A 22,335-nucleotide genomic window follows, 5' to 3' on the forward strand; every position below is an offset into this window, starting at 1 on the left:
CCAAGGCTTCTATAGTTCGGGCATCACACATCCATCCGCACCTCTTTGTCGTCTTCCTTTGCTATAGTTTTTCCTTTCCTCTATCAGCAGTAAGAGGGAAATGCAACTATAAGCAAAATTACTTAGTAAGCGCTATCTAACTCACAAAACTCGAAACATGCATGTGAATGAGAATAAATATAAAACTGAATGCTTAAAAGAAACTACTACTCATGCTCATCTAATAGCAAAAGAAACAAAACATGCTGAAATGCTAAACATGTAAAGCTTATTTCACTTATTCAAAAAACTTATACTTTTATACTTCAAAATAATAGGAAAAACTGAATTGATACATAAGTTGAGCTAAACTGATGCTAGGCCAATGCTGAATCTGAACTGTATTCGTATAACTGATTTGTGAAGTTTTGAAACCTATTTTCATAATAAATAAAAATAATAATCATGCTGCTGATGGGCCCGGTGACTGTACTTGCTATGCGCGCATCCCTAAATAGACCCGAGGTAGCTAGTCCCGAATCTAGTAGGGTTTATTAGGTTATCTAAACCTAGGGACGACTATGAGAGCCCAACCCAAGGACAACTAAGAGTCCAACACAGTGCCACTGATAAAAGTAAAATACTGATTCATAAGCTGCTTTATCTTAATTATTTCTTCTTTAAATGCTTTGGCATTTTAACAAGCACCTTGTGTGCCAAAATCCCTAAAGTCTTGACTTTGGGATCTACTTAAGGCCTTGGCCTTTTTCTTTCTTTTCTTTATCTTTCTTATGCTTGTTAATACCTTTAATAAAAGAATGCTTCTTTAAAAACTGAAATGTTTAAACAAATTCTAACTTTGAAATGCATAAACAAAAATCTGCATACTATGCTAATCAAAATTCTACAATACTATACTAACAAAATTTTGCACTTGTAAGCTTAATAGAATCTGCAAATCTAATTAAGCTACTAGAGATATAATTGGATCTTCCAATGCTAAACCATCAAAACTGCAATGCTAAACAATTCAAAATCTGTAATGCTACACATAGCTATTCCACACTAAAAATCTATTAAAGCTTGATACCTATGTAAAGCTTATACTTTTATAAAGCAATAGAGATCTTTAAGCATGTTACAACATGATCTAAACTGGAATACTAAGCCAAAATCACAAACTGAAAACTAAATCTGCATACTATACTAATCAAGATTCTGCATTCTATGCTACACAATTTCTGCATACTATGCAAACATAAATTCTGCATTATAATACTTAACCAAACTGCACTATAATCATTTTCTAAAAAAAAACTGCACTATAAGTTCCACCAAAAATTTACACTACAAGTTCCACAAAAAATCTGCACTATAAATTCCACCAAAAATCTGCACTACAAGTTTCACAAAAAATCTGCACTATAAACTTAATTAAAATCTGCACTATAAGCTTACATAAAAATCTGCACTATAAGCTTAATTAAAATATGCACTATAGGCTTAATTAAAATCTGCACTATAAATTCCACCAAAAATCTGCACTACAAGTTCCATAAAAAATCTGCACTATAAACTTAATTAAAATCTGCACTATAAGCTTAATAAAAATCTGCACTATAAGCTTAATTAAAATCTGCACTATAGGCTTAATTAAAATCTGCACTATAAGTGATCCGGTGGTAAGAACAGGGATCCCACTTTTCGAGAAGTCAACGCCACGTGGAAGTCAAAAGGTTAATGGCCGGCCAGACAAAAGCGGACTGACCGGACAAAAGTGGACCGACCGGACAAAAGGTTAAATGACCGGCCAGACAAAAGTGGGGTCTGAACGGAAGCAAAGATCCCGGCGGGAGTCGGGGTTCCGACGCTCATGTTGAATAGAGTCGTATGGCCGAGCGGTAGCCCGCTCGGCCGAAGGCATAAAGTAGCAACACTGCGCAGTCCACACAATATACGACCGGCCGGACGTGAGGGGACGACCGACCGGACGGACGCTCGGCATCAGGTGAGAAGAGACAAAGGGACAAGGGAACATCTCCTGACAGCGGGTATGTTCAACGACCAGGCCATACGCAAGATCTTACAACAGAGGATCCCGCTGTCCCATCATAGACGTGCTCGGACTGTAGCAGTATGGTGTCAGGTAAGCTCTTCTGACAAGCCCATACCGAGGTATGGACATAGGACACGTATGCACATCGGTATGTGTGCCCGAACCTCTTCACAGCTCTATATAAAGGGTCCTCACCCTTCGTCGGAGGTACGCATTCTCTGATATTGAGAGCCACTACTTTGTTGTCCACTTGTCTGACTTGAGCGTCGGAGGATCGTCTCCGGGAACCCCTTCCCGGCCCGATTTCTTTGCAGGTTCGTCGGAGCGCCGTGCGACCGGCCGGAGATCTACGTCAGCGACAAGGAGAGCGCCACTGTCACGCCCCCAGAGGAGTCCTTGCCAGAAGAAATTTCGGCAACATCTCCCCTGTACGGGGGACAATCTGAAACATTACTACATACAAAATATACATCAGCCACACTCGGCTGGAATATATATACCATAGAAAATGGAAACAACACAACCACGCAGTTTAATATACTCAGCCTACTCGGCTGGACAAAAAAAATAAAATGAGCACAGCGGAAAGAAAACGAAGAGAAAAACCCACAAATTGCAAAGTCATCAAAATATCACAAATACCAAGTCCACACAACAAGTATCAAACCATAGTTCTCACGACACCAAATCCAACGAATACGAAATGCAAGTAAAGAGAAACAGAACCAAAATCAATTTGCGAATATGACGCGGGACCTAGGACTGGCAGCCGACATCTCTCCAAGCATCCATGACTCATCTATCTGTTACCTAGCGAAAGAAAACCATTTTTACGGGGTGGTGAGTATTGGAACTCAGCGGGTAAGGAAAGAGATAGTGCATGAATATAATCAACCGATAAAGACTACCCAAAAGGAATACAGTCTCATAAGAGAATAGCAGATACAAAAAAAATAAAACCATGATAAAGGTTCATACCTGGAACGATATCCTAGGTTAGATATAAAAAGTCAGAAATGGTACTAATCTGCTACAGTACTGCTCATAACTACCGAGGTAATGGGTAAGGTATATAAACATTTCCAATTACTAAACCAAGGTTTAACCACCTACAACGTGAGCATATCTTAACATAAGACAACATATCAACACAAGTGAACAACAACACAAAGCAACGGCAACATAAATATACCACAGCAGCATAAGTAAGCAATAACAACATAAGTAAACAGCAGCAGCCAAAGCAGGCACAATAACAGCGTATGCACGGATGGTCACCCCGCCCACCTCTCTGCACCATGACCCCTGTATGGTCGAGAGGCCGGATCAATGACAACTGTACCACCCAAAGGGCGCCACTCCCACGAGTGACCGGATGGACATGTGCTGAGTAGCTAACTAGCTACACAGCGAAGGGGGTCCCTGCTGCTCGCAACTCCAGCTACCACTACTCACGCGTGGCCGAGTGCGGCACGACAGGACAAGCGGCATCAACTCCAGCTACCACTCTCTCGAGTGGTCGAGGATGCGGCATGCATGCAATGACATGATGTGAACAATGCAACAATCATCATATATATAAGCAGAAACAGGTATGCTACATGAAGCCAGCATGCTCAATATCGTACATAAATAAACAACAGTCAAAGCATACAAACAGGGTATCTAGTATCTGCTACTGATCATGGACAACAACAAGAGACTGTATAGATATGGAACGAATTTCTCAAAGATTGCGTGGAAGTATCAAGCACAAGAAAAATAAGAGTGGAGTCAAGGTAAACAATCCTTATCCAAAATGAATCATGCACTAAGGTCAAAATACTAAGAGAAAATAAAGCAAGAAATACCCACCTTTATACGTAGATCGCGTCAACCGTCTTCAATCAACGTCCTGCAAATCACGTGATGCACAATTTAGCTAATTTCATAAACGACACTAGCTAAACCGAAACCCAACTTAATCAGGGAAAAACCCTAATACAACCATGAATCTCAATTCACCCACTATCAACAATTAACGATTTTAACATCACATTCCTAACCACTCAAGCAGTTCAACCCATAACCCATATATATCCTACTTCAAGAATTAAGATATGTTTTGCCCTAAATATGAAAATTCGAGAAAGTCAATTCCAATTAGGAATAAAAATCTAACCACTAACTAACCCCCAACAATTCGGTGAAGCAGGACATAATCCCAAAGCAACATCAAATTCACAAATCCACCAAAAAGTACAGTGATGCAAAACATGATACAACACAAACTTGAGTTGAAATCCACACTTCCGAATTCATCCAGCAACATTCTAATTCTGTAGCTATAGGAAAGAACACATCCAATACAAGAAACGATGGATCATCTAGAAGGAACAGCCTACAACTCAAAGATCCGCATCAGAGCAAAGGGAAGAAGAAAGGCTAGATCAAAAGAAGGAATCAAGCATACCCTATTGCCCCAAATCAAGATCAACATCGGCTTCGATTTACAAGCAACAAGATAAACCAAAATCTCATATCTACTAGGGGAAACCGACCTGTCAGATTCGTTAGGGCACGGCTCGGGAGAGATGAGGATTGGCGGCTGGGGTCCGCGGTGCTCGTGCGAGGGGGAGGGACTGCGTGAGGGGGAAAGGTCGGCAGCTGGGGCTCGGTGTGACCGGCGCTGGTGCGGCGTCTCGGTGCTAGCTGGAGGAAGCAAGGTCGCGGCTGTGGTGGCCGCGTGAGAAGTAGGGGCCGCGAGCGGTTGAGGACTCGGGATGAGAGGAAGGAGGAGACCGGCGACTGGGGCTTGTCTCTGGTGCTGGCGTGAGGAGAGGCCGACGGTGGCTTGGGGAGAAGAGACTCGGCGAAGGAGGGGAGGCGGTGGCGCAAGCTGGTGGCTCGGGGGAGGAATTTCGCCGTTAGGGCACAGGGCACGGGCGGGTTTTTAAAGAAAAATGGAAAAAGGAAACCTTTAAGGAAATTAAACATTTCCTCTTTTAAATCAGGTAATTTAAACAGGCTTTATCCTGACCCAATAATTTATCTCCTTAACCTACGTCATACAAGTTCCGAAAAATTTCCAGAAAATTTCTAAAAACTCCTAAAAATTCTAATAAGATTATTTGACAAATAATCTTATTATTTAAATATTATTTGGGTACTGTATTTTACAGCCACGTGCCCAGCGTCCGTTGATTCAGCGATTCGGACAGGATTATAAGCTTAGATAAAAATCTGCACTATAAGCTTAATTAAAATCTGCACAAAAATCCGAATTTCTAATTACAAGGGGAAAACAAATCTTGGATCTACTCTAAATTCCCAAGCAACCACAATCCTTTATAGCATATTCTGAAAACTAAAAGAAACACTAAATCAAAGCTCGAAACTACCCTTATCGCAGGTGAGTAGTACTTACCTTGCTTCTTGGACTCAAAACCGAAGAAGAAGACTTCTAATGCTTCTAGGGTTTGCGGAGAGGCTCGCCGTTCAGCGATCCCTTCGCGTCCGCGTGCTCCCCTCAACGAGACGACTGTGAAGATGTGAAAGACTCCCGGAAATCTCCCTTGGCCGGCCGCCGGAGAGGAATCCTAGATCCCCCCTTTTTACTTCGCCCAAACAGGAGACGCCATGCCGTCGGGAGAGAAAAGGAGATGAGAGGTTTAGGTTTTGGAAAATAATCCCTAAGTTCTCCCTTTTAATACCTAATATTTCTGTTATCAACTACCCTTTAAATTATTTTGCTATCTTTTCTAAATAGCATGGCCTGCTTGGGCACTTGCTCAGCCGGATTCGCTTAAGACTTGGTTCAGTCGAAGGTCACGGGTTCGAATCTCGGCCGAATCCCTTTTATTCCTATTTATTTTCTGTTTATTAACTATTACTTAAATAAATTTCACTCTTTTTCTAATTAGCAATGCCCATTTGGGCACTTGGTTATCGCGCTTCGGTTTGGGCCGGAGGTTGCGAGTTCAAACCTCAGCCGAAACCTTTTAATTCCTCATAATTTTCTGCTTATTAAATACTACTTAAATGAATTTCGCTCTTCTTTTAATTAGCACCGCCCGCTTGGGCACTTGGTCAGCCGAGATAATTTAAGACTTTGCTTAACCGGAGGTCTCCGGTTTGAACCTCGGCTTAACCTTTTTATTTTTTTCAACTTCTTTCTTTTGGTAAAAATACTAAACGAACTCCAAAAATTACATAAAAATACTCTAAAAATTTCTAAAAATATCTAGAATATTTTCTATGTCATTTCTAAATATTTTTAAGTACTATTAGGACTCGTAATGAGGAATTTTGGGTCGTTACACATACATCCGTAGAATTACAAGTTACGTGATAATCAACTACATCATCAACTTCGAGTCGACTTAGTTGAGTATATATGGGCACGCTATAATTGTAATCAGTAAAAAATAATTTATTAATTGCGATATATGCATTGTGATATTTATGTAATTTTTTTAATTATGAAAGTTATTTTATGTTAGTAATTTATGAATTTAAATTTTATTAAAATTTAATTATATAAAATGTAAATATGAAGAAGAGATAATGAAATATATTTAATGAAAAGTGTGGGACCCATGAAGAAGTTGTTGAGAGGTTTTTTGATAGTGGAGAGGGGTGTGAGGTTTTTAACTTTTGATGTGTTGCAGATGTGACAACGAAAGAGCTCTCAATGAGCTCTAACCACTATAGATGCCCTTATGGAGATATTCCATGACTATGGATATCCTTAGAACATCCGCAGTGGGAGTTCCTTCCCACTGTGATGTGGTTCCCTTCCCATAATGAGAGGGAACTCCTTTGGCATTATCAAGAGTTATGGAGTCGTTTCTTCTAACTTTTATTTTTTTATTATTAAAATAATTTTATTTTTATAATATTTGTAAGGAAAAGAAAAATACAATGTCATTGTGCTTTTGCACATCCACTAATTTGTTTGCTATTTTTTCACATTAAAAATTATTTTTTTATTTAAAAAATATTCTATAAATACACCTTCAATTCATCAATTTTTTTATTCATCCTATCATTCTTTTCACTCTCTATTTATTTTTTCTTCCTTTCATTCTCAATTTATATTCTAGATGATAAAAATTTCAATACTTCTTTTATAAATCAGTTAAATTCTTCAAATGGGGAAAAAAATATATCTTTTCAAAATACTCATATTCCTCCAAATATCCAATATCATTATTTTTTTTTCTCTCACACAATACCTTCTAAAATTTTAAAATATTCATATGTTCTACAATATCTTCCAAATTTCCCAAATGTCCAAAATTTTAAAAAATATTTCAAAAACTTTCAATGAATCCAAGTAACACTGTCCCAACTCCATTTGGTATTTATCCATCTCAAGATTGATCAGCCATGGGCAATCAATTTCAGATACCTTTTTTGTCTTGTGTATTTTCTCCTCTTCAACTATCAGTCATGCTTTCGAATAAATCAAGAAGAGCATCTATCAGTGACAAAGAATCTCTAACGTCATCATTTGTTCCAGCAACTCAGTGACCACCACACTCATTACAAGAAGAGTGTGAAGTTGAACCAGAGAAAGATGATTGGAAATGAAGGCTTTGGTCTCTCGATGAAGACGTGGTTCTTACAAAGTCATAGGCAATTATAGTATCGACACGTTCATTGGTAATGACTAGAAGGATCAAGATTTTTAGAAACATATAACTGATTACTTCAACAAGTATCAGCCCACTAGAACTTTAACAAGAAGCTATTAGCGGTTAAAATCACATTATTATAAGTTTATGCCGATGGTAAATAAATTTTCTACAACTTATAATAATTTTTATACTCATCGTCAAGTGCTCGGAGTGACGAGAATATGTGGGAGAATGCACTGAACATGTGAAAAGCTAACAAGAATAACAAAGACTTCAAGTATATGCATATGTAAAGGGTTTTCAGAGAGTATGAGAAATATGTTTCATAATCAGTTACTCATTATTCTAACAAGAATGTAAGGACATCTGAATCAAGAGGGAACACTTCAACATCAAATTCATATATGAGTGTTGATGTGGATTACTTTCAAGTCTGCATTCATCGGATAGGGCAAAAGGTAGCGAAGAGGAAGGGTAAATCTAAAGTTAGATAAGGTGACACAATGAAACAAAGCATCGATAAAGAATGTCAAATGCAAAAAATGACTTTACAAGAAGTTGAGATTATAAAGATTATGAAATTTTTATGAAGTATATTAATGAGATGACACCATGACAACTTCATATACATGAGAAAATTGTTTATAAAATTTAAAAAAGACATAATCTGGTATAGATGTGTTGAAATATTTTTTATATATTATTAGAATTTATGTCTTTTTATAATGATTTTTATGCATCGTATGTATATATTTTTTATAATTATGAATGTTTTTCTGTGTTACTAATTTATAAATTTAAATTTTATAAAAATTTAATTATATATAAAGGTAAAATATGAAAGAAAGATAATATATATATATAATAAATAAGTATGACCATAAAGGAGAGATTGAGAGTTTTTTATTTGTTTGTTTTTTTTTATAGTGGAGAGATATATGAGATTCTTTACTTTTGACGTAGCACTTATGTAAGGAGCTCTCTAAGAGTATCCATGATTGTGGATATCCTTAGAGCATCTGCAATGAGAGATTTATAGTATACGATTTATGCTATAAACCTCTCAATATAACACCCTCCCCACTACATAGTGGGGTTTGTAGGTTTTTTTTTTTATATAAATTTGTATCAAAATCTTAGGACTAGATTTATATAAAAAATAGTGGAGAAAGGATGAAGAGAGAATTTTATAGGAAGTGATGTTTTTAAAAGAGAGGCTTTATGACAGCGGAGAGAAGTTTTTAAAAGAGCAAGATTTTTAACTTTTGATATAAAAGTAATGTGGCGGTGCGTAAAAACTCTTGAACGATGTTTACGATTGTGGATGTCCTTAGATCCGTATCTTTGTTTGTGGGCCACATGGCATCAGTTGATTGGTAGCGAAAGTTTTCTTTTGGCCACCACAATATTTTATTTTTCACAAAGTACTCCTTCAAATTTTTAATAATCATCGGAGCTAGACCCGACCCAGGGCCGGGTCTGGCCCGGACCCGGCCCGGGCCCGTAACCGGGTCAACGGGCCGGTTGCCCGTTGACCCGGTTCGCCGGGTCGAACCGCCGGTTAACCGGCGGTTCAGCCGCAAACAAATTTTTTTTTTTTTTAAACGGCTTGAACCGCCGGTTAACCGACGGTTCATAGCCATTGGAACCGCCGGTTAACCGGTGGTTCGTAGCCGTTGGGAGGGTTTTTTGGGTATTTTTTTTCAACGGTTAGGATCATTTGACCGTTTTTTGATCAATGGCTATGATTTAGTGTCCGTTACTATCAAAACTCTATAAATAGAGAGCTCATTTCATCATTTTTCACACACATCTTCTCTACTCTTAATCTCATTTTCGTATTCTCTAATCTCTACACGTTTTCGTTTCCAATTTTCAATTACAATGGAAGGAGGCCGCGGAGGTGCATCATCTCGAGCTCGGAAGGGAAAGCAAATAATGAATCCGCGGGAGGAGGACCCCAACATTCAATCCACCGATGATGAGATCAAGCATCTTCCGAATCCGACACCCGAAACACAAGGAAGTACCGATGCAATTACTTCTAAGGTTCGGGAACTTCCTCCTCTAAAGTCTTCTATTTTTACTAAACATTTTGAGAAGGTCACTCTTCCGTCGGGAGAAATGCGTGCAAAATGTAAGCACTGCAATGCTTCCTACAAATTCCAAGCCGGCGGCTGCTATGGGTCATTGAAACGACATGTAGAAACGAAGCACCCGACGGAATATGGACTCGACCGTTCTCAAACACAATTATCAAGATTTTCTTCAACTAGCGGTAGTACCGATTCCGGTTTATTTTTATATTCGGATAATAAATTAAGAGAATTATTAGCTAAATTTGTTTCCGTAGAACATCTTTCTTTTAGTTTTGGATCTAAATGCACATTTGAAGATTTTTGTAAAGAATCTCTTAATCCATGTGCTAAACGTGTTCCTAGGACTACACTTACTCGTACAATTAAAAAATTAGTAAAACAAGGAAAAAAAATTTAATTGATGAATTTAGTAAATTAGATAATAAAGTTTATTTATGTTCCGATATTTGGAGTGATCATTGGCAAACACATTCGTATATGGGTGTGACTTGCCATTGGATCGATAACTCTTAGAACCTCCAAAAAAGATTATTAGCTTATAGAGTTTTTGATGAATCACATAATGCTCATAATATCGCACAATTATTATGTTTAATTTTAGAAGAATATGGTTTAACTCATAAAATATTTTCAATATCATTAGATAATGCTAGTTCTAATACCGCTTGTATAGATGATCTAAAATTTGTTTGTCAACCTATTATTAGAGGTTTATTTTTTCATATTCGTTGTGTATGCCATGTTTTAAATTTATGTGTTCAAGATGGTTTAAAAATTTTAGAAAGTTATATTAAACCAATTAGAATTGTAATTTCTTATTTATGGTCTCATCCATCTATAATGAAACAATGGGGTAGGTTTTGTAAAATTAATGGAATGAGACCTAAAAAATTTCCACGTGATGTACCAACACGTTGGAATTCAACATACCAATTATTACCAGATTCATTTCAATATAAAGAATTATTATGTTTATTTTTTGTACAAAACACTAATACTAATATATATTTATTTTCACAACAATGGAATATTTGTAGTAGTATTTGTGAAATTTTAAAAGTATTTAATGATGCAACCGAACAACTTTCCGGTGTTTATTATCCCACTGCTCAATTAGTTTTAGAAAATTTTTCTAATATAGTATTAGTTTTAAATGAACATATTAATAATGAATCTTTATCTCCTTGCATCTTAGCTATGAAAACTAAATGGGAAAAATATTTTTATTTAATTCCTGAAATTTATTTAATTGCATTTGCTTTAGATCCTAGATTTAAATTAGAAGTTTTAAAAGAAATGTTAACTTTATATTATGACGCTTTAATTCCAATTAAAGATTCTTCTTCCCCTGATCCAGTTAATATTATATATAATGTTAGAATTTATTTATATGATATTTATAATCAATATTATGCAAAATATGGAACACAAATTAATATTTCTGAAATTCAACAAACTACTAGTAGTAATTTAAAACTTACAAAAGCACAACTCTTATTAAAAGAACAGACAAAACGTCCACGAAGATCCTCACAGGAATTTGAGAATTATTTTACGACTTCTTTTGATTTTAATGAAGCAGATAGCGAAAACTTCGATATCTTAAAGGGGTGGTCACAGAAGGCTCAAAGCTTTCGCGTTCTCTCCGTGATCGCAAAAGAAATTTTAGCTTGTCCAGTGTCAACTGTTGCTGTGGACCGGCGGCAACATATTAGATGAACGACGATCAACTTTGTCTCCCGGCTCATTGGAAGCCCAAGCATTACTGGACGATTGGACCAGAGCGGAGAAAAGAATCCAAGGAATGCAACTTTCAGATGACGAAGTTGAAGATTTTGATACTGAAGGAACAAATACGACAGGAACAGGAAATGGAAGTGAATGAAAATGTAAAAGGATAAAAATGTAAAAGAACTACGTGGGCTTTGATTCCCCTAAAGGGATAGGTAGACAACTTAAATAAGTGCAAGCCCTTTTTTCAATAAATTTTAATTTCTAATTTTTAATGTTTAATTTTTAATTTTTAATTTTTAATTTTTTTTAACATATTAATCTTGAATCGTGACGAACCGTGAACCGGCGGTTCTGAACCGTGAACCGTAACCGTCTTGGGCGGTTAAGGTTAAGGGTCGACCTGCCTGGAACCGTCGAACCGGCGGTTCCGAACCATCGAACCGTCGGTTCCGAACCGTGGTCAGGTCTAATCGGAGCTTAACCCTTTTTCAATAGCCCGTTCGACTCCCTGCTCGGATGATCTCGAAACTCTCCCGCTCCCAGAGATCCGCTCTCCTCTCCTCCGACGATCTCGCTCGCATCCTATCTCAGGCAGTCCCATAGACCTGATACGCCTCCGCCTTTGTCTCTTGCAGCACCTTGACTTCACCTCTCACTTTCTCGCCTTCCTTCATTCCTTCCATCCTTCCCCTTATGCTAATCGATTCGATCTTGGCTTTCAGTCTCAAAGGATAGTCCTCGGCTTTCTCAAGGGCCAGTCAAGTAAGAACTACGATTTTGTTGTTTTTATCTTGATGTTTTGGTGTTCTCATGAGTCATGATCATTCATTATGGATTATTGAAGTGTAGTTAAAAGGGTTTAGGGTGTATTCAATATTCATCCATGATTATAAACCATAAGTACGAACCTATGTTCATTAGAAAGAACCGGTTTTGTTGTGATTATATCCTTATGCTACCAGTAAGAACTTGAATTTTCTGTTATTAACTTGATGTTTTGATGTTCCCATGATAATTCATTCTGGATTCTGGAAGTGTAGGTAAAGGGTTTAGGGTGTATTCATCCGTGATTCTTAACCAGAAGTATGACTCTATGTTCTTTAGAAAAAACTGATTTTGTTGTGATTATATCTTTGTGATACTGTGAGAAGGATGTGATTTAGTTTGTTAGATAATTGCTCCTACTGTGAACATAATTTTTTTTTTGTGTTGTAAGATGATTTAGTTATCAGTGAATGAAATCGAAAGAATTGTGCCATTTATGTTTTATGTTGATAAATCTTTGATGTTTCTGAAGGGTCTGATTACTTGATAAAAGATACAAAGAGAGGAAGGAAAAACTCACAAAATTTGTCACCTCTCTCTCTCTCTCTAATTGTTTGAAAATTAATAGGGTGCTTAGCAGGTTAGATATCCATTTAACTAGGGGCAGGCAAAAACTTGATATATCATATCTGAATTGGGAAACTAAACTGAATTGGCTAGGATTTGGGTAATTGTTTGAAAATTAGTAGGGTACTTAGAAGATTAGTTTTCCATTTAACTAGGGGCAGGCATAGACTTGATATATCATAACTGAATTTGAAAACTCTACTGAATTGATCCAAAAGTAAATCACCAAGAACCAGTGGCACTTTGTTAAGATCAGTGATTCTTTTATGAATTGTCTGATCCAGACAATTTTCCAGTTAAACCTTACACAGCAGAAAACAAATAGATCAAACCTGAAGGGTATGAAGAATATTAGAGTGAAGTCCTGAAATCAGGCATATTGGGACTGCTGGCTTTTGCTAGAAATTGTGGTAAATCTTCTGAAAGGCAGGGGTGTTATGACAGTGCTTCCCTAGAAAGGCATTAGAACTAGGTAAGGCTAGAACTTTTTGCCTTATAAAATTTTAAAATAGGTAACATGTATCAAGACATAACATATAATAATATATTCTTTTGAAACCGTTTTTGGATTACAAATAATCTAGAAGAACATTCCGAATTATACCTTTATCATGTTCACTCTCACAAACTTCCGATTGTTTTATCATTCTTCAAGTCTTCTTAAATTGTATCTGTTTTACATGTAATTCTCCATCAATCTTCATCATGCCCTTTTGCAAGTTTTACCTTAAGAAATATTCCAATGTAAAATCATTAGGTAACTTTTAATTTGTCGTCTTCAAAACCCAGAGCTTATTGAAACATCAAGATTATGTGTGGTTTTGTCTTTAAATGTATTTGTATAGTTTTTATAATATCAGACTATCCCTCTTTGTGAAATCATTTACAATTTTGCACTGGTTTTTAATTGATCTGTTAAATCTTTATCTATATAACACTCTGATTATGCTTTGCTGGGTACCAAACTTCCTCGTGTAAAGGGCCGTTGCGTTAGGACAAATACTCCAAGGTGATTTACCCCTTCCAGAGTGTGTGGAGCCATCCTAGAGGAGTCGTTAAGGTTTCTGAAATGGCTCTTAGAGTCAGGTCAAAGTCAAGGAAACCTGCTGATATGATAGTCAAAGTCAAGAAGTGTCAGTAACCTGGGCCAATGCATACGATTGTCTCAACCGAGCATTCATCCTATCGGATCCTTTGGCTTGTCGGACCATGGTTGGAGTTCCAAATTGAGTCGGTACCCTCCAGAGTAAAGTCCTCTTCATAACTTAGGCTACCATGATCAACTATTATGATCGAGTCATCTAGCCGAACGTATCTATGGTCCAATCGAACAAATGGAACACTTAGTTTGATCGAACTCAGTGCCTAAACAGATAGGCCGAGTTAGGGATGAGTGCCCGACAACACTCTATAAATCTAATCGAGTTGCCCTTACAAGTGATTGCCGATCGGATCACAGGAGGAACTTGGTCAGCTTGACATGTAAGCATATGGTGGACCCCTCAACCTAGCGGCCTCATATTCCTTTTTGGCGTCTTGTGCTACGATGGACAGAGAATATTCTGCATGTAAGTAATACATTAGAAGTTTCCTCTCTACCAAACGCAGAGATTACGAATACATTTTGGGAAAGGTGTTAGAGCGTCTTTATGGTCTATCTTTTTTTAGAAACGTTTTGAGATTTGTGCACAGACAAATAATAATACTATAAAAGGAGGTCTCCATCTATATGCGGAGACACACGATGCTACACAATTTTACATACTCATAGTTACTGTTCATCTTGGCGCAACGGTAGAAGGGGAGCCTTAGCACAACGGTAAAGTTATTGCCATATGACCAAAAGGTTACGGGTTCGAATCCTGGAAATAACCTCTTGCAAAAAAAATAGGGTAAGGTTGCGTACAATGGATCCTTCTCCGGGACCCCGCATGACGGGAGCTTTGTGCACCGGGCTGCCCTTTTTATAATTAATGTTCATCTATTTGACTCGATCACTGAATTGAGCATCGAAAGACCTACGCCGGGACCGCTTTTCCTGGTCCTATCACTAACACTCCTTTTGACATACATGATCACTCAAAGTCATTTTTGGCCGAATAAGAGTCTTCAAGTAGTCAACATCAGAACTATCTTTCTAGCCAACCGTCTTCTCCGTATTTAGATGGGATCAGTGACAATTTCACCTTTTGATGGTGCTCTATAACACTCTGATTTCTTCCAGGTGGAGATGATGACGCAAAGGTTTCCAGCTATGTTATTTTGCACAGTATGTTCGCCGCTGCTGAGTTAAGGGTATGCTAGTAGTACTTCAAATGATAAATTGTATCGGTTGGTTATTTTAATCTGCGAATTAAGTCTGATAAGGCTATGCTTCAAAATTGGGTCTATCACTCCGAGCCGGATGGCGAAACTCCTCAGCCAGAACTTGAACAAGATGTCAAGGAACAATGCATGAAGTTGGGGGCTGCTGATTCACCGAAATTTTTGAAAAACGATCAGAACTACACCTAGTTATTCTCCGATACAGTTGTTTATCATGGATGCGCTCACGTCCACGGAGCCACAGAGATGAGATCTTTTATCTCGAAAATGTTGTGTCTCCATATCCCAATGTTGATCAGACGATCTAAATCACATCTTCAGGATACAGTGTACATCATAAAAATATCATAACCGTTAGATTGACGATGAGACATGAGGATATAATATTTTCAGAACAGAGGATGTCATCTCCACAGTTGCCACCTCCGTTCAGATGCAGAAAAGGTCCAAATTTTTTTATATAGGACTGTGTTACGCTGCATCCCGGGCGTCCGCGTATCCACTAAAATTCTAACATTTAATCTGAGAGAGCAAAATTTATGCAATTAAGTAATGTCAATCCAGATGACTGGATTTGGATATATTGTTTTAAAATCTCAATTCAAATCCGATTTTAATTTGAAACCCTTAAGTTTGAACTCGATCAATCTGAACCTGATCTGTATAATCTGGAAAAAAAATCAGATTCGAAATAATTTTTAAATTATTTTTTCTATAATTTTTTATTTTTATTTTAATACTCTATAGTTATATATTAATATATAAAAAAATTAATATGAGCCAGCCATGAGTCTGAAGGTTGGATAAGGAACTCGAGAACTAGATAGAATATGTCTAGATATAGAAATGAAAATAGATTGAATGTCATTTGAACACTAGTTAACTTATATACGATTATATATATACTATTCCAATAAATCATGATAAATGCAAATACTTTATGTAAATTTGAATTTGATTAAGAATGAAAACAAAATCATTTAAAGAATAGTCTGATGTATGAAGCTCATGTTAATACAGGTCTCAAAAAAAAAACAAATCTGATAATAATTTAATTTATCATATACAATCTTATCATGTATTATAATACATGAGAGTGTTTTCACGACTCACATATATATGATATGATCTTAAGATTATACGATAACAATTTTATCATTACATCAAGACACTTTAAAAAAAAAACATTTCTAATTTAAAAATGCTTCTATCCCGTTCTAAGAGGTAAATAACAGAATAATTTGATCAAGGTATGCTGAATATGTAAAATTGTGGTCCAATAAAGAAAAGCAAGCAATCCTAAGTCAGCACAACCTTTTATTCTCATTCATCACAAGCATGCCACCTGTGTGTGGAAACATCTTTATCTTTTTGTACGTGGAGTGATCTTATTGATAGGGCGAAAAAGAGTTCGAGTTAGACACTATTAGCTAAGAAAATACCAACTAAATAAGCTTATTATTTGTCAAACTGTGTATTGTTCTAACTTAACGAACACTCAAGAATTCTAAGTTTACATTTAACCCATGACTGTATATCGATTGCTAGAGGTGAGGAATTGACTCTCATATTGTATAAAGGAAAGAGAAAGTTCAATCAAAGGATACTATTTGAAGATGATGACTCTTATACTCTACTGCTTAGGGATGGCTCAAACACCACCTATAAATACAGAGTTCGATTCAACTCAAATAATTTTAAGAAACTTAGACATGGCAAAGAAGACCTCACTTAATAAAAAAAATAAGGTACAACTATTACTCTCAGGGACAATATTTTCTAAAGAAATTGTTAAAATTTTCTTTTCTTTATGTCTACATGGACCCAAATGAGTTCATTCTTATCACTAATAGCCATCACTATCAGCCCAGCACAGCTACGTGAAGCAAAGCACCAAGCTTTCCTCAAATAAAGAATTGACCTACAAACTGTTCCTGTTGAACAACTGCCCCCAAAGTTACAGGAGACCTCTATATAACATCAGCTCAGCTACCTCTATTCCTTCCATTGTAAGAGATCAGGAAACACGTACCGTTATTTTGGTAGCTTGAGTTCCATAGTTTTGAGGCCAGGAATGGGGACTGCCACTTGCATAGATATACTGATCGCCATCATCCTTCCTCCTCTTGGGGTCTTCCTAAAGTTTGGCTGCAAGGTAACAAACTTCATCATCAATCGTGAAAAATAATTTTGAGTTGAAGAAATAAAATAAAGTAAATAAGAGAGCAGTGAGATTGTTTTTCTGTTCTTTTTTTTTTCTTCTCTCAATGGATACTTTTGATGCCGAACAGATGGAATTTTGGCTTTGCCTTTTGCTGACACTGTTTGGCTACATCCCGGGGATCATCTATGCAATCTATGCCATCACCAAATGATTTGATTCCACTTTTTATCAGGTGACACACACAATACCTTTTATCAACTGATGATAGCAATGAGATTTGAGTTCAAGTTCATGGTCTAAATTTGCAGGGTATGATAGAGATTGATGATGGTGGTTGTGGTGCCGTGGTGGCAAATTTAATGTCTGGTTATCAGCTTTGTGATCTGAATTTGTGGAGTATGGATGAATTGGTGTTTGTCTTTTACTTAATGGTGGAATTGTCTGTTGTTTGTTAATGTGATGTCTACAACTATTTGCTCCCAACAAGGCAAACAGTTGCATTGTAAACATCTACTGCTTCTATGTGCCATTGTTCTTCTGCAGTATTTCTAAAACTGGACATAATTGGTTCAATCAGATAACCTGATAACAGTTTGACAGATTCAATCGGATAACCCGATAACTTCTACTACTACTATATGACATTGGAAACTTGCAGTATTTCCTAATAAGGTAAACAGTTGAATCAAAACATCTACTAGTACCATGTGGCATTGTTCTTGTGCAGTATTATACAACAGGACACAACCGGTTCAATTGGAAAAACCGAGAACAGTTTGGTTGGTTCAATCAGAAAAGCCAAAACTCAAAGGGAAACCTTTGTTATCATTGGGGAAGAAATCTGAGGAATCATTCTGTAACTTTCTGTTCTCAAGAAGACAAACAGTCCATTGCATTGGAAACATCTACTACTTCTATGTGGCATTGTTTTTGTGCAATATTCTAAAACTGTACATAACCGATTCAGTCGGATAACCTGAGAATGGTTTGGCTTATTTGATCAGAAAAAGCTTGACCCAAAAGGATACTATTCATCTGTATGGATAAAGTTGAATCAGAATAAGCTTTTAGCAAGAGAAATAGGGAATACCATTGTTGTGTGCGTTCTAGAGCATCCAATTTGGTAAGCGATCAAAATCATAATCAATCCTGATAGATTCAGTGGTTTCCACGTGGATCTTCGTTATTGGCTTTCACTAAAGCTGCCAACTCAGCTGTTGTCATCTTCACTTTGTCATTTTGTTGGAACAGGTAGGATGGAATAGACCTACAACATGTAGTGTTGATGGATTCTTGCACCAAAATGGTACGAAGAAATAAGGGAATGCAACTAAATGAAAAGCAATGGAAAATTTTTGTTACTAGCATAAAAGCAACTAAAGCAATGGATTTGGCATGAAGAATAAATTTTGTTAGTATAAAAAAAAAGAAAAATGATATGCTCAAGGAAAAAACTCAAGGAAAAGTTCAAGGATAGACACATAAAGTGATGGGGCTCACAAAAAGTGAAATGATAGGCCATGACTTTATGTGTCTATCCTTGAGCTTTTCCTTGAGTTTTTTTCCTTGAGCATATCATTGCTCACAAAAAAAGTGCTATGACTAATCTCAGTGACATGCAGCAATCAGCAACGATAATATGGTTACTAGCATGAAAAAATGTTTAAAACTGAAGCTTCGAGAGAGCATAATCGCTAACAAAATTAGTTGCACAAACATAATGAAGACCCAAGAGAAACATTATCTTAACATTAGTCCATTACTATTGTTCAATACACATAAACCGAGGAAATAACAGTGCAACTCAATTGATAGCATTCTCGCTCAATCTCAATTTTGCATAGAAATTATTAATACTAATACTTTGGCAACTATTTTGGAAAATGTTTAAAACTGAACCTACATAAAAAGAACACAATCATAAAAAGAAATGAAAGCCAGTCTGGCGAGATATATGGTTATGTCCTTTCATGAGTTTATAACGACACTTCACTGTTAAAGGTATTGTCTCTTGAAGTACCAAATAGTCCAATAATTTATGCCATGGATAAGACTTCAGAAATAGTTTATAACATTATGCAATCCAACTAAAAAATTTAATAAATATTCTATAATACAATGCTACTGGGAAGAAACTAGCATATGACTCTCCTCTAGTTATCATATCCCTAATATTCCATTAGCCTTTACTTCTCTATTGTCGACATCAGTGCAAATTAAATTTTGGCAAATGAAACAGACACAAGATCAATGGTACTAATCTGCTTGTAAATACTTTAGATAAATAGAATCTACCAAAATGCTAGCACACTGTTTTCAAATACTAAATTTTGCAAACAGGTCTCTGGGTTCTCTTTTCCAACAATATGGACATACCGATGTATAAAATCATGATTCAAGAGTAAGAAGCAAAAACTGAACTCTGTAAGAACCCCTACAAGTATTTATGCTATCCCAAAGATAAATCTGCAAATTCAAAGCTGTAATGGTACAATTTTCATATGGTGACAGTTAAAAAAATGATGTCTTAAAATTTTAAGCTATTAAAACGATTGACCAGAAGGAATAGGATCATCACTGATAACATTCAAAGCCTTCACTAAGAACAAAATACATAAAACTGCAGGGAAGATTAGATACCTTGATTCAAAAGAGAAAAGAATCAGCAGTGACATCAAACTCAGTGCAAACTCATTAGAACAAAAAGCTCAAAAATTTGGAGCTGTGCTACCAGATTTTGTTTCAAATATTGTGCTTACAGTTCCTTTTTAGGCTCACAATCTTATGAACAAGAAGTGAAAAGGAAAATGCATCCAGAAGATAACCATCTTATGTACAGAAATGTTATAATATTACAATACCAAACCAACTCTTCTAGAATTTTAAAATTCATAACCTATACAATAATGCTAATTGTCAACATATTATGCAGTGAGACCTTCAAAGAGAGTGTTCAAATCTGGGGGAAAAATGTTCCATAACATCAACAAAATCTAGCAGCATCAGTGAACACTTTAGGTCTGTCATATTTTACATTGTATTATCATCTTACACTTTCAAAATAAGCTTACACTTCCAAAGATAACAGAGAATCAGAACTTTAGCTCCATGTGAAACTGACATTCTAAACAGTCAACACTTTCCACAACGTCTTTCTGAAGTCATACCAACCATGATTAAGTATATAATAACAACCTAGAAAAGTGAAATCTTGTCATTGTCCTATCATAAATTCTGGGTGAAAAATACCAAAATCTACTATGAAAATATGATTGAGCAGCAATTAGAAGCATTTCCAAGAAAACTATTCAAGGCATAAATAACATGCACCCTAGTGCAGGAGTCAAGAGACTTCCAGTAGTGATGCTAGCTTCCATGTCGGGCATTTCCTCTTCTGAATGTTCAGAAGGTGGGAGACACCAAAAGGTAGAATTTATTGCAAGGGTGAAAGCATAGTAAGTCCAAAAGCCCCCTACAGTAAGGATTATCCAAAATGAGCATGAACGACGAACAGTCACATGATCCAGCAGCATAAAGACCTGTAATCAGCTGGATACAGACTTGAGCTCCTCCAACATTGATTTGACATGGTCTGTTACGAGCTCAATCCGCTTCAAGTAAACCTCCAGCTCCAGAATCTGCTGCCTTCGCCATTGGTCATCCACAGGCGCCCCTGAGCCCACCAAAGAACTACCTCCAAGGCTCATAGGCAGCAGGTTCAATGGCAATGTCCCACCAAAACCTGGAGAAAATGGTCCTCCAATGGAAGAATTGATCAGCTCCTTAAACAATGGTGAAAGACAACTTTTCACAGTCGCCTCAATGGCGCTCGGAGTCGGCGTAGCAGCTGATGAAACCACGGATGCAGCTACCGGGTTTACTGGAGTGGCATTCTCTGAGACGGCTCCCACTACTGGTGCCACAGCAGTCCCAGCTTCTTCTTCTAGCGTTCTCCCTCTCCTGCGCTTTCTGGATCTCGTCATACTATCATAACCGAAAGAGCCCTGATTGATGGGAACCGTATATATCTCATTGGAAACGGTGTTATTAGGGTTATTAAGGTCTTCGTCATCGCTCTCTTGCGTCCTCTTTGCGTTGACACTCCAGATGTTGCGGGCGATATCATAGATTGCCCGCTCATGAACACTTCTAAAGGCGAAGTCTTTCCCTGCGGATCGCATCCGGCTGACGCAATTCCGGTATTTCTTCTTCAGCCGGCGAAGTTTCTCGATAAGCTGGTTCTTGGTGAAATCGAAACGGAGCTCCTTCTTGATCTCCTCGTAGAAGGGGCCGGTATCATACTGGTGAGAGGCAAACGTGGTTCCCCGCTTGGAGGTGAACTGGAGGAAACCCTGCAGGATTTTGATCTCCTCCTCGTCGGTCCAAAGCCGCTGAAAAAGCCGGCGGGACTCATCGTAGGTAACGACTGTTAGAGGCCTGCTGAAGTCAGCCGTGGAGACGGGGACGGGGACAGATGTCGAGGCCGTAAACAAGGCAGCATCGGAGGTTACGGCGGGGAAGGAGACGACTTGGATAGGTATCGCACCGTTACGGGGAGCAACGGTAGGATCGACACTGCGAATAGGGTCTGGAGCGTCAACGGGCATCGCAGAGGCGTTGGGTTCATCTGCTGGAGGAGTTTTCTGAGGCTGATTCGCAAGAGCGTCCCCGCCTTCGGCACCATCGTCGCCGTCTTCGCTGTCGCTCTCGTCGTCGAAATCTTCGTCTTCGGAGACGGCGTGCTGCAGCTCTGCTTTGACGTGGGACATCTCCTTTTCTACCCGAAAGCGCTCTCTCTCTCCCTCTCCCTCTCTCTCTCTCTCTCTCCTCGACGGATTGGATCGATCGAGCGGGGGAAGAAGGTTTGGGTCTGGGTTTGGATTTGGAGTTGGGGTTAAATTAGGGTTAGGGTTTGGTCTCGGGCAGAGATTTGAACGAAGAGTCAGGTTCGTATTCCTTATGTTC

General features: G+C 37.6%; 3 protein-coding genes across 4 annotated transcripts; 2 read left to right on the plus strand and 1 right to left on the minus strand.

The window, feature by feature from the left end:
* The first annotated feature begins 6,612 nt into the window (after window positions 1-6,612).
* On the plus strand, window positions 6,613-16,949 carry LOC122048400. Its single transcript, XM_042609969.1, has 4 exons — window positions 6,613-6,631; window positions 11,985-12,251; window positions 15,106-15,176; window positions 15,240-16,949. The coding sequence occupies exons 1-4, from the start codon at window positions 6,613-6,615 to the stop codon at window positions 15,393-15,395; spliced, it is 513 nt and encodes a 170-aa protein (XP_042465903.1). The 3' UTR covers window positions 15,396-16,949.
* Window positions 16,950-17,141: 192 nt separating this feature from the next.
* LOC122046141 (hydrophobic protein LTI6B-like) lies at window positions 17,142-17,943 on the plus strand. Its single transcript, XM_042606686.1, has 3 exons — window positions 17,142-17,361; window positions 17,498-17,602; window positions 17,679-17,943. The coding sequence occupies exons 1-2, from the start codon at window positions 17,281-17,283 to the stop codon at window positions 17,579-17,581; spliced, it is 165 nt and encodes a 54-aa protein (XP_042462620.1). The 5' UTR covers window positions 17,142-17,280; the 3' UTR covers window positions 17,582-17,602; window positions 17,679-17,943.
* Window positions 17,944-18,607: 664 nt separating this feature from the next.
* LOC122046116 (probable transcription factor At5g28040) lies at window positions 18,608-22,286 on the minus strand. 2 transcript variants are annotated; one of them, XM_042606653.1, is made up of 2 exons: window positions 20,910-22,286; window positions 18,608-18,637 (listed from the first exon to the last, which is right to left on the minus strand). In XM_042606653.1, exon 1 carries the CDS (start codon window positions 22,137-22,139, stop codon window positions 20,916-20,918), a length of 1,224 nt encoding a protein of 407 aa, XP_042462587.1. In that variant the 5' UTR covers window positions 22,140-22,286; the 3' UTR covers window positions 18,608-18,637; window positions 20,910-20,915. The 2 variants fall into 2 exon arrangements, with proteins under 2 accessions (XP_042462587.1, XP_042462585.1); XM_042606651.1 differs by lacking the exon at window positions 18,608-18,637 and adding an exon at window positions 19,406-20,842.
* Window positions 22,287-22,335: the final 49 nt, after the last annotated feature.

This window comes from Zingiber officinale, chromosome 2B, assembly GCF_018446385.1.
Source record: "Zingiber officinale cultivar Zhangliang chromosome 2B, Zo_v1.1, whole genome shotgun sequence".
NCBI classification, from domain to species: Eukaryota; Viridiplantae; Streptophyta; class Magnoliopsida; order Zingiberales; family Zingiberaceae; genus Zingiber; species Zingiber officinale.

What these genes read in the sequence shown, in the direction of transcription:
- LOC122048400 (XM_042609969.1), top strand. An exon ending in CTTTCTCAAGGGCCAGTCAA is followed by an intron (nt 12,252 to 15,105) that starts GTAAGAACTACG and finishes GATTTCTTCCAG; the next exon opens with GTGGAGATGATGACGCAAAG. An exon ending in TCGCCGCTGCTGAGTTAAGG is followed by an intron (nt 15,177 to 15,239) that starts GTATGCTAGTAG and finishes CTGCGAATTAAG; the next exon opens with TCTGATAAGGCTATGCTTCA.
- LOC122046141 (XM_042606686.1), top strand. Translation starts at nt 17,281, where the DNA reads ATGGGGACTGCCACTTGCATAGATATACTGATCGCCATCATCCTTCCT. An exon ending in TCCTAAAGTTTGGCTGCAAG is followed by an intron (nt 17,362 to 17,497) that starts GTAACAAACTTC and finishes GATGCCGAACAG; the next exon opens with ATGGAATTTTGGCTTTGCCT.
- LOC122046116 (XM_042606653.1), bottom strand. Translation starts at nt 22,139, where the DNA reads ATGTCCCACGTCAAAGCAGAGCTGCAGCACGCCGTCTCCGAAGACGAA.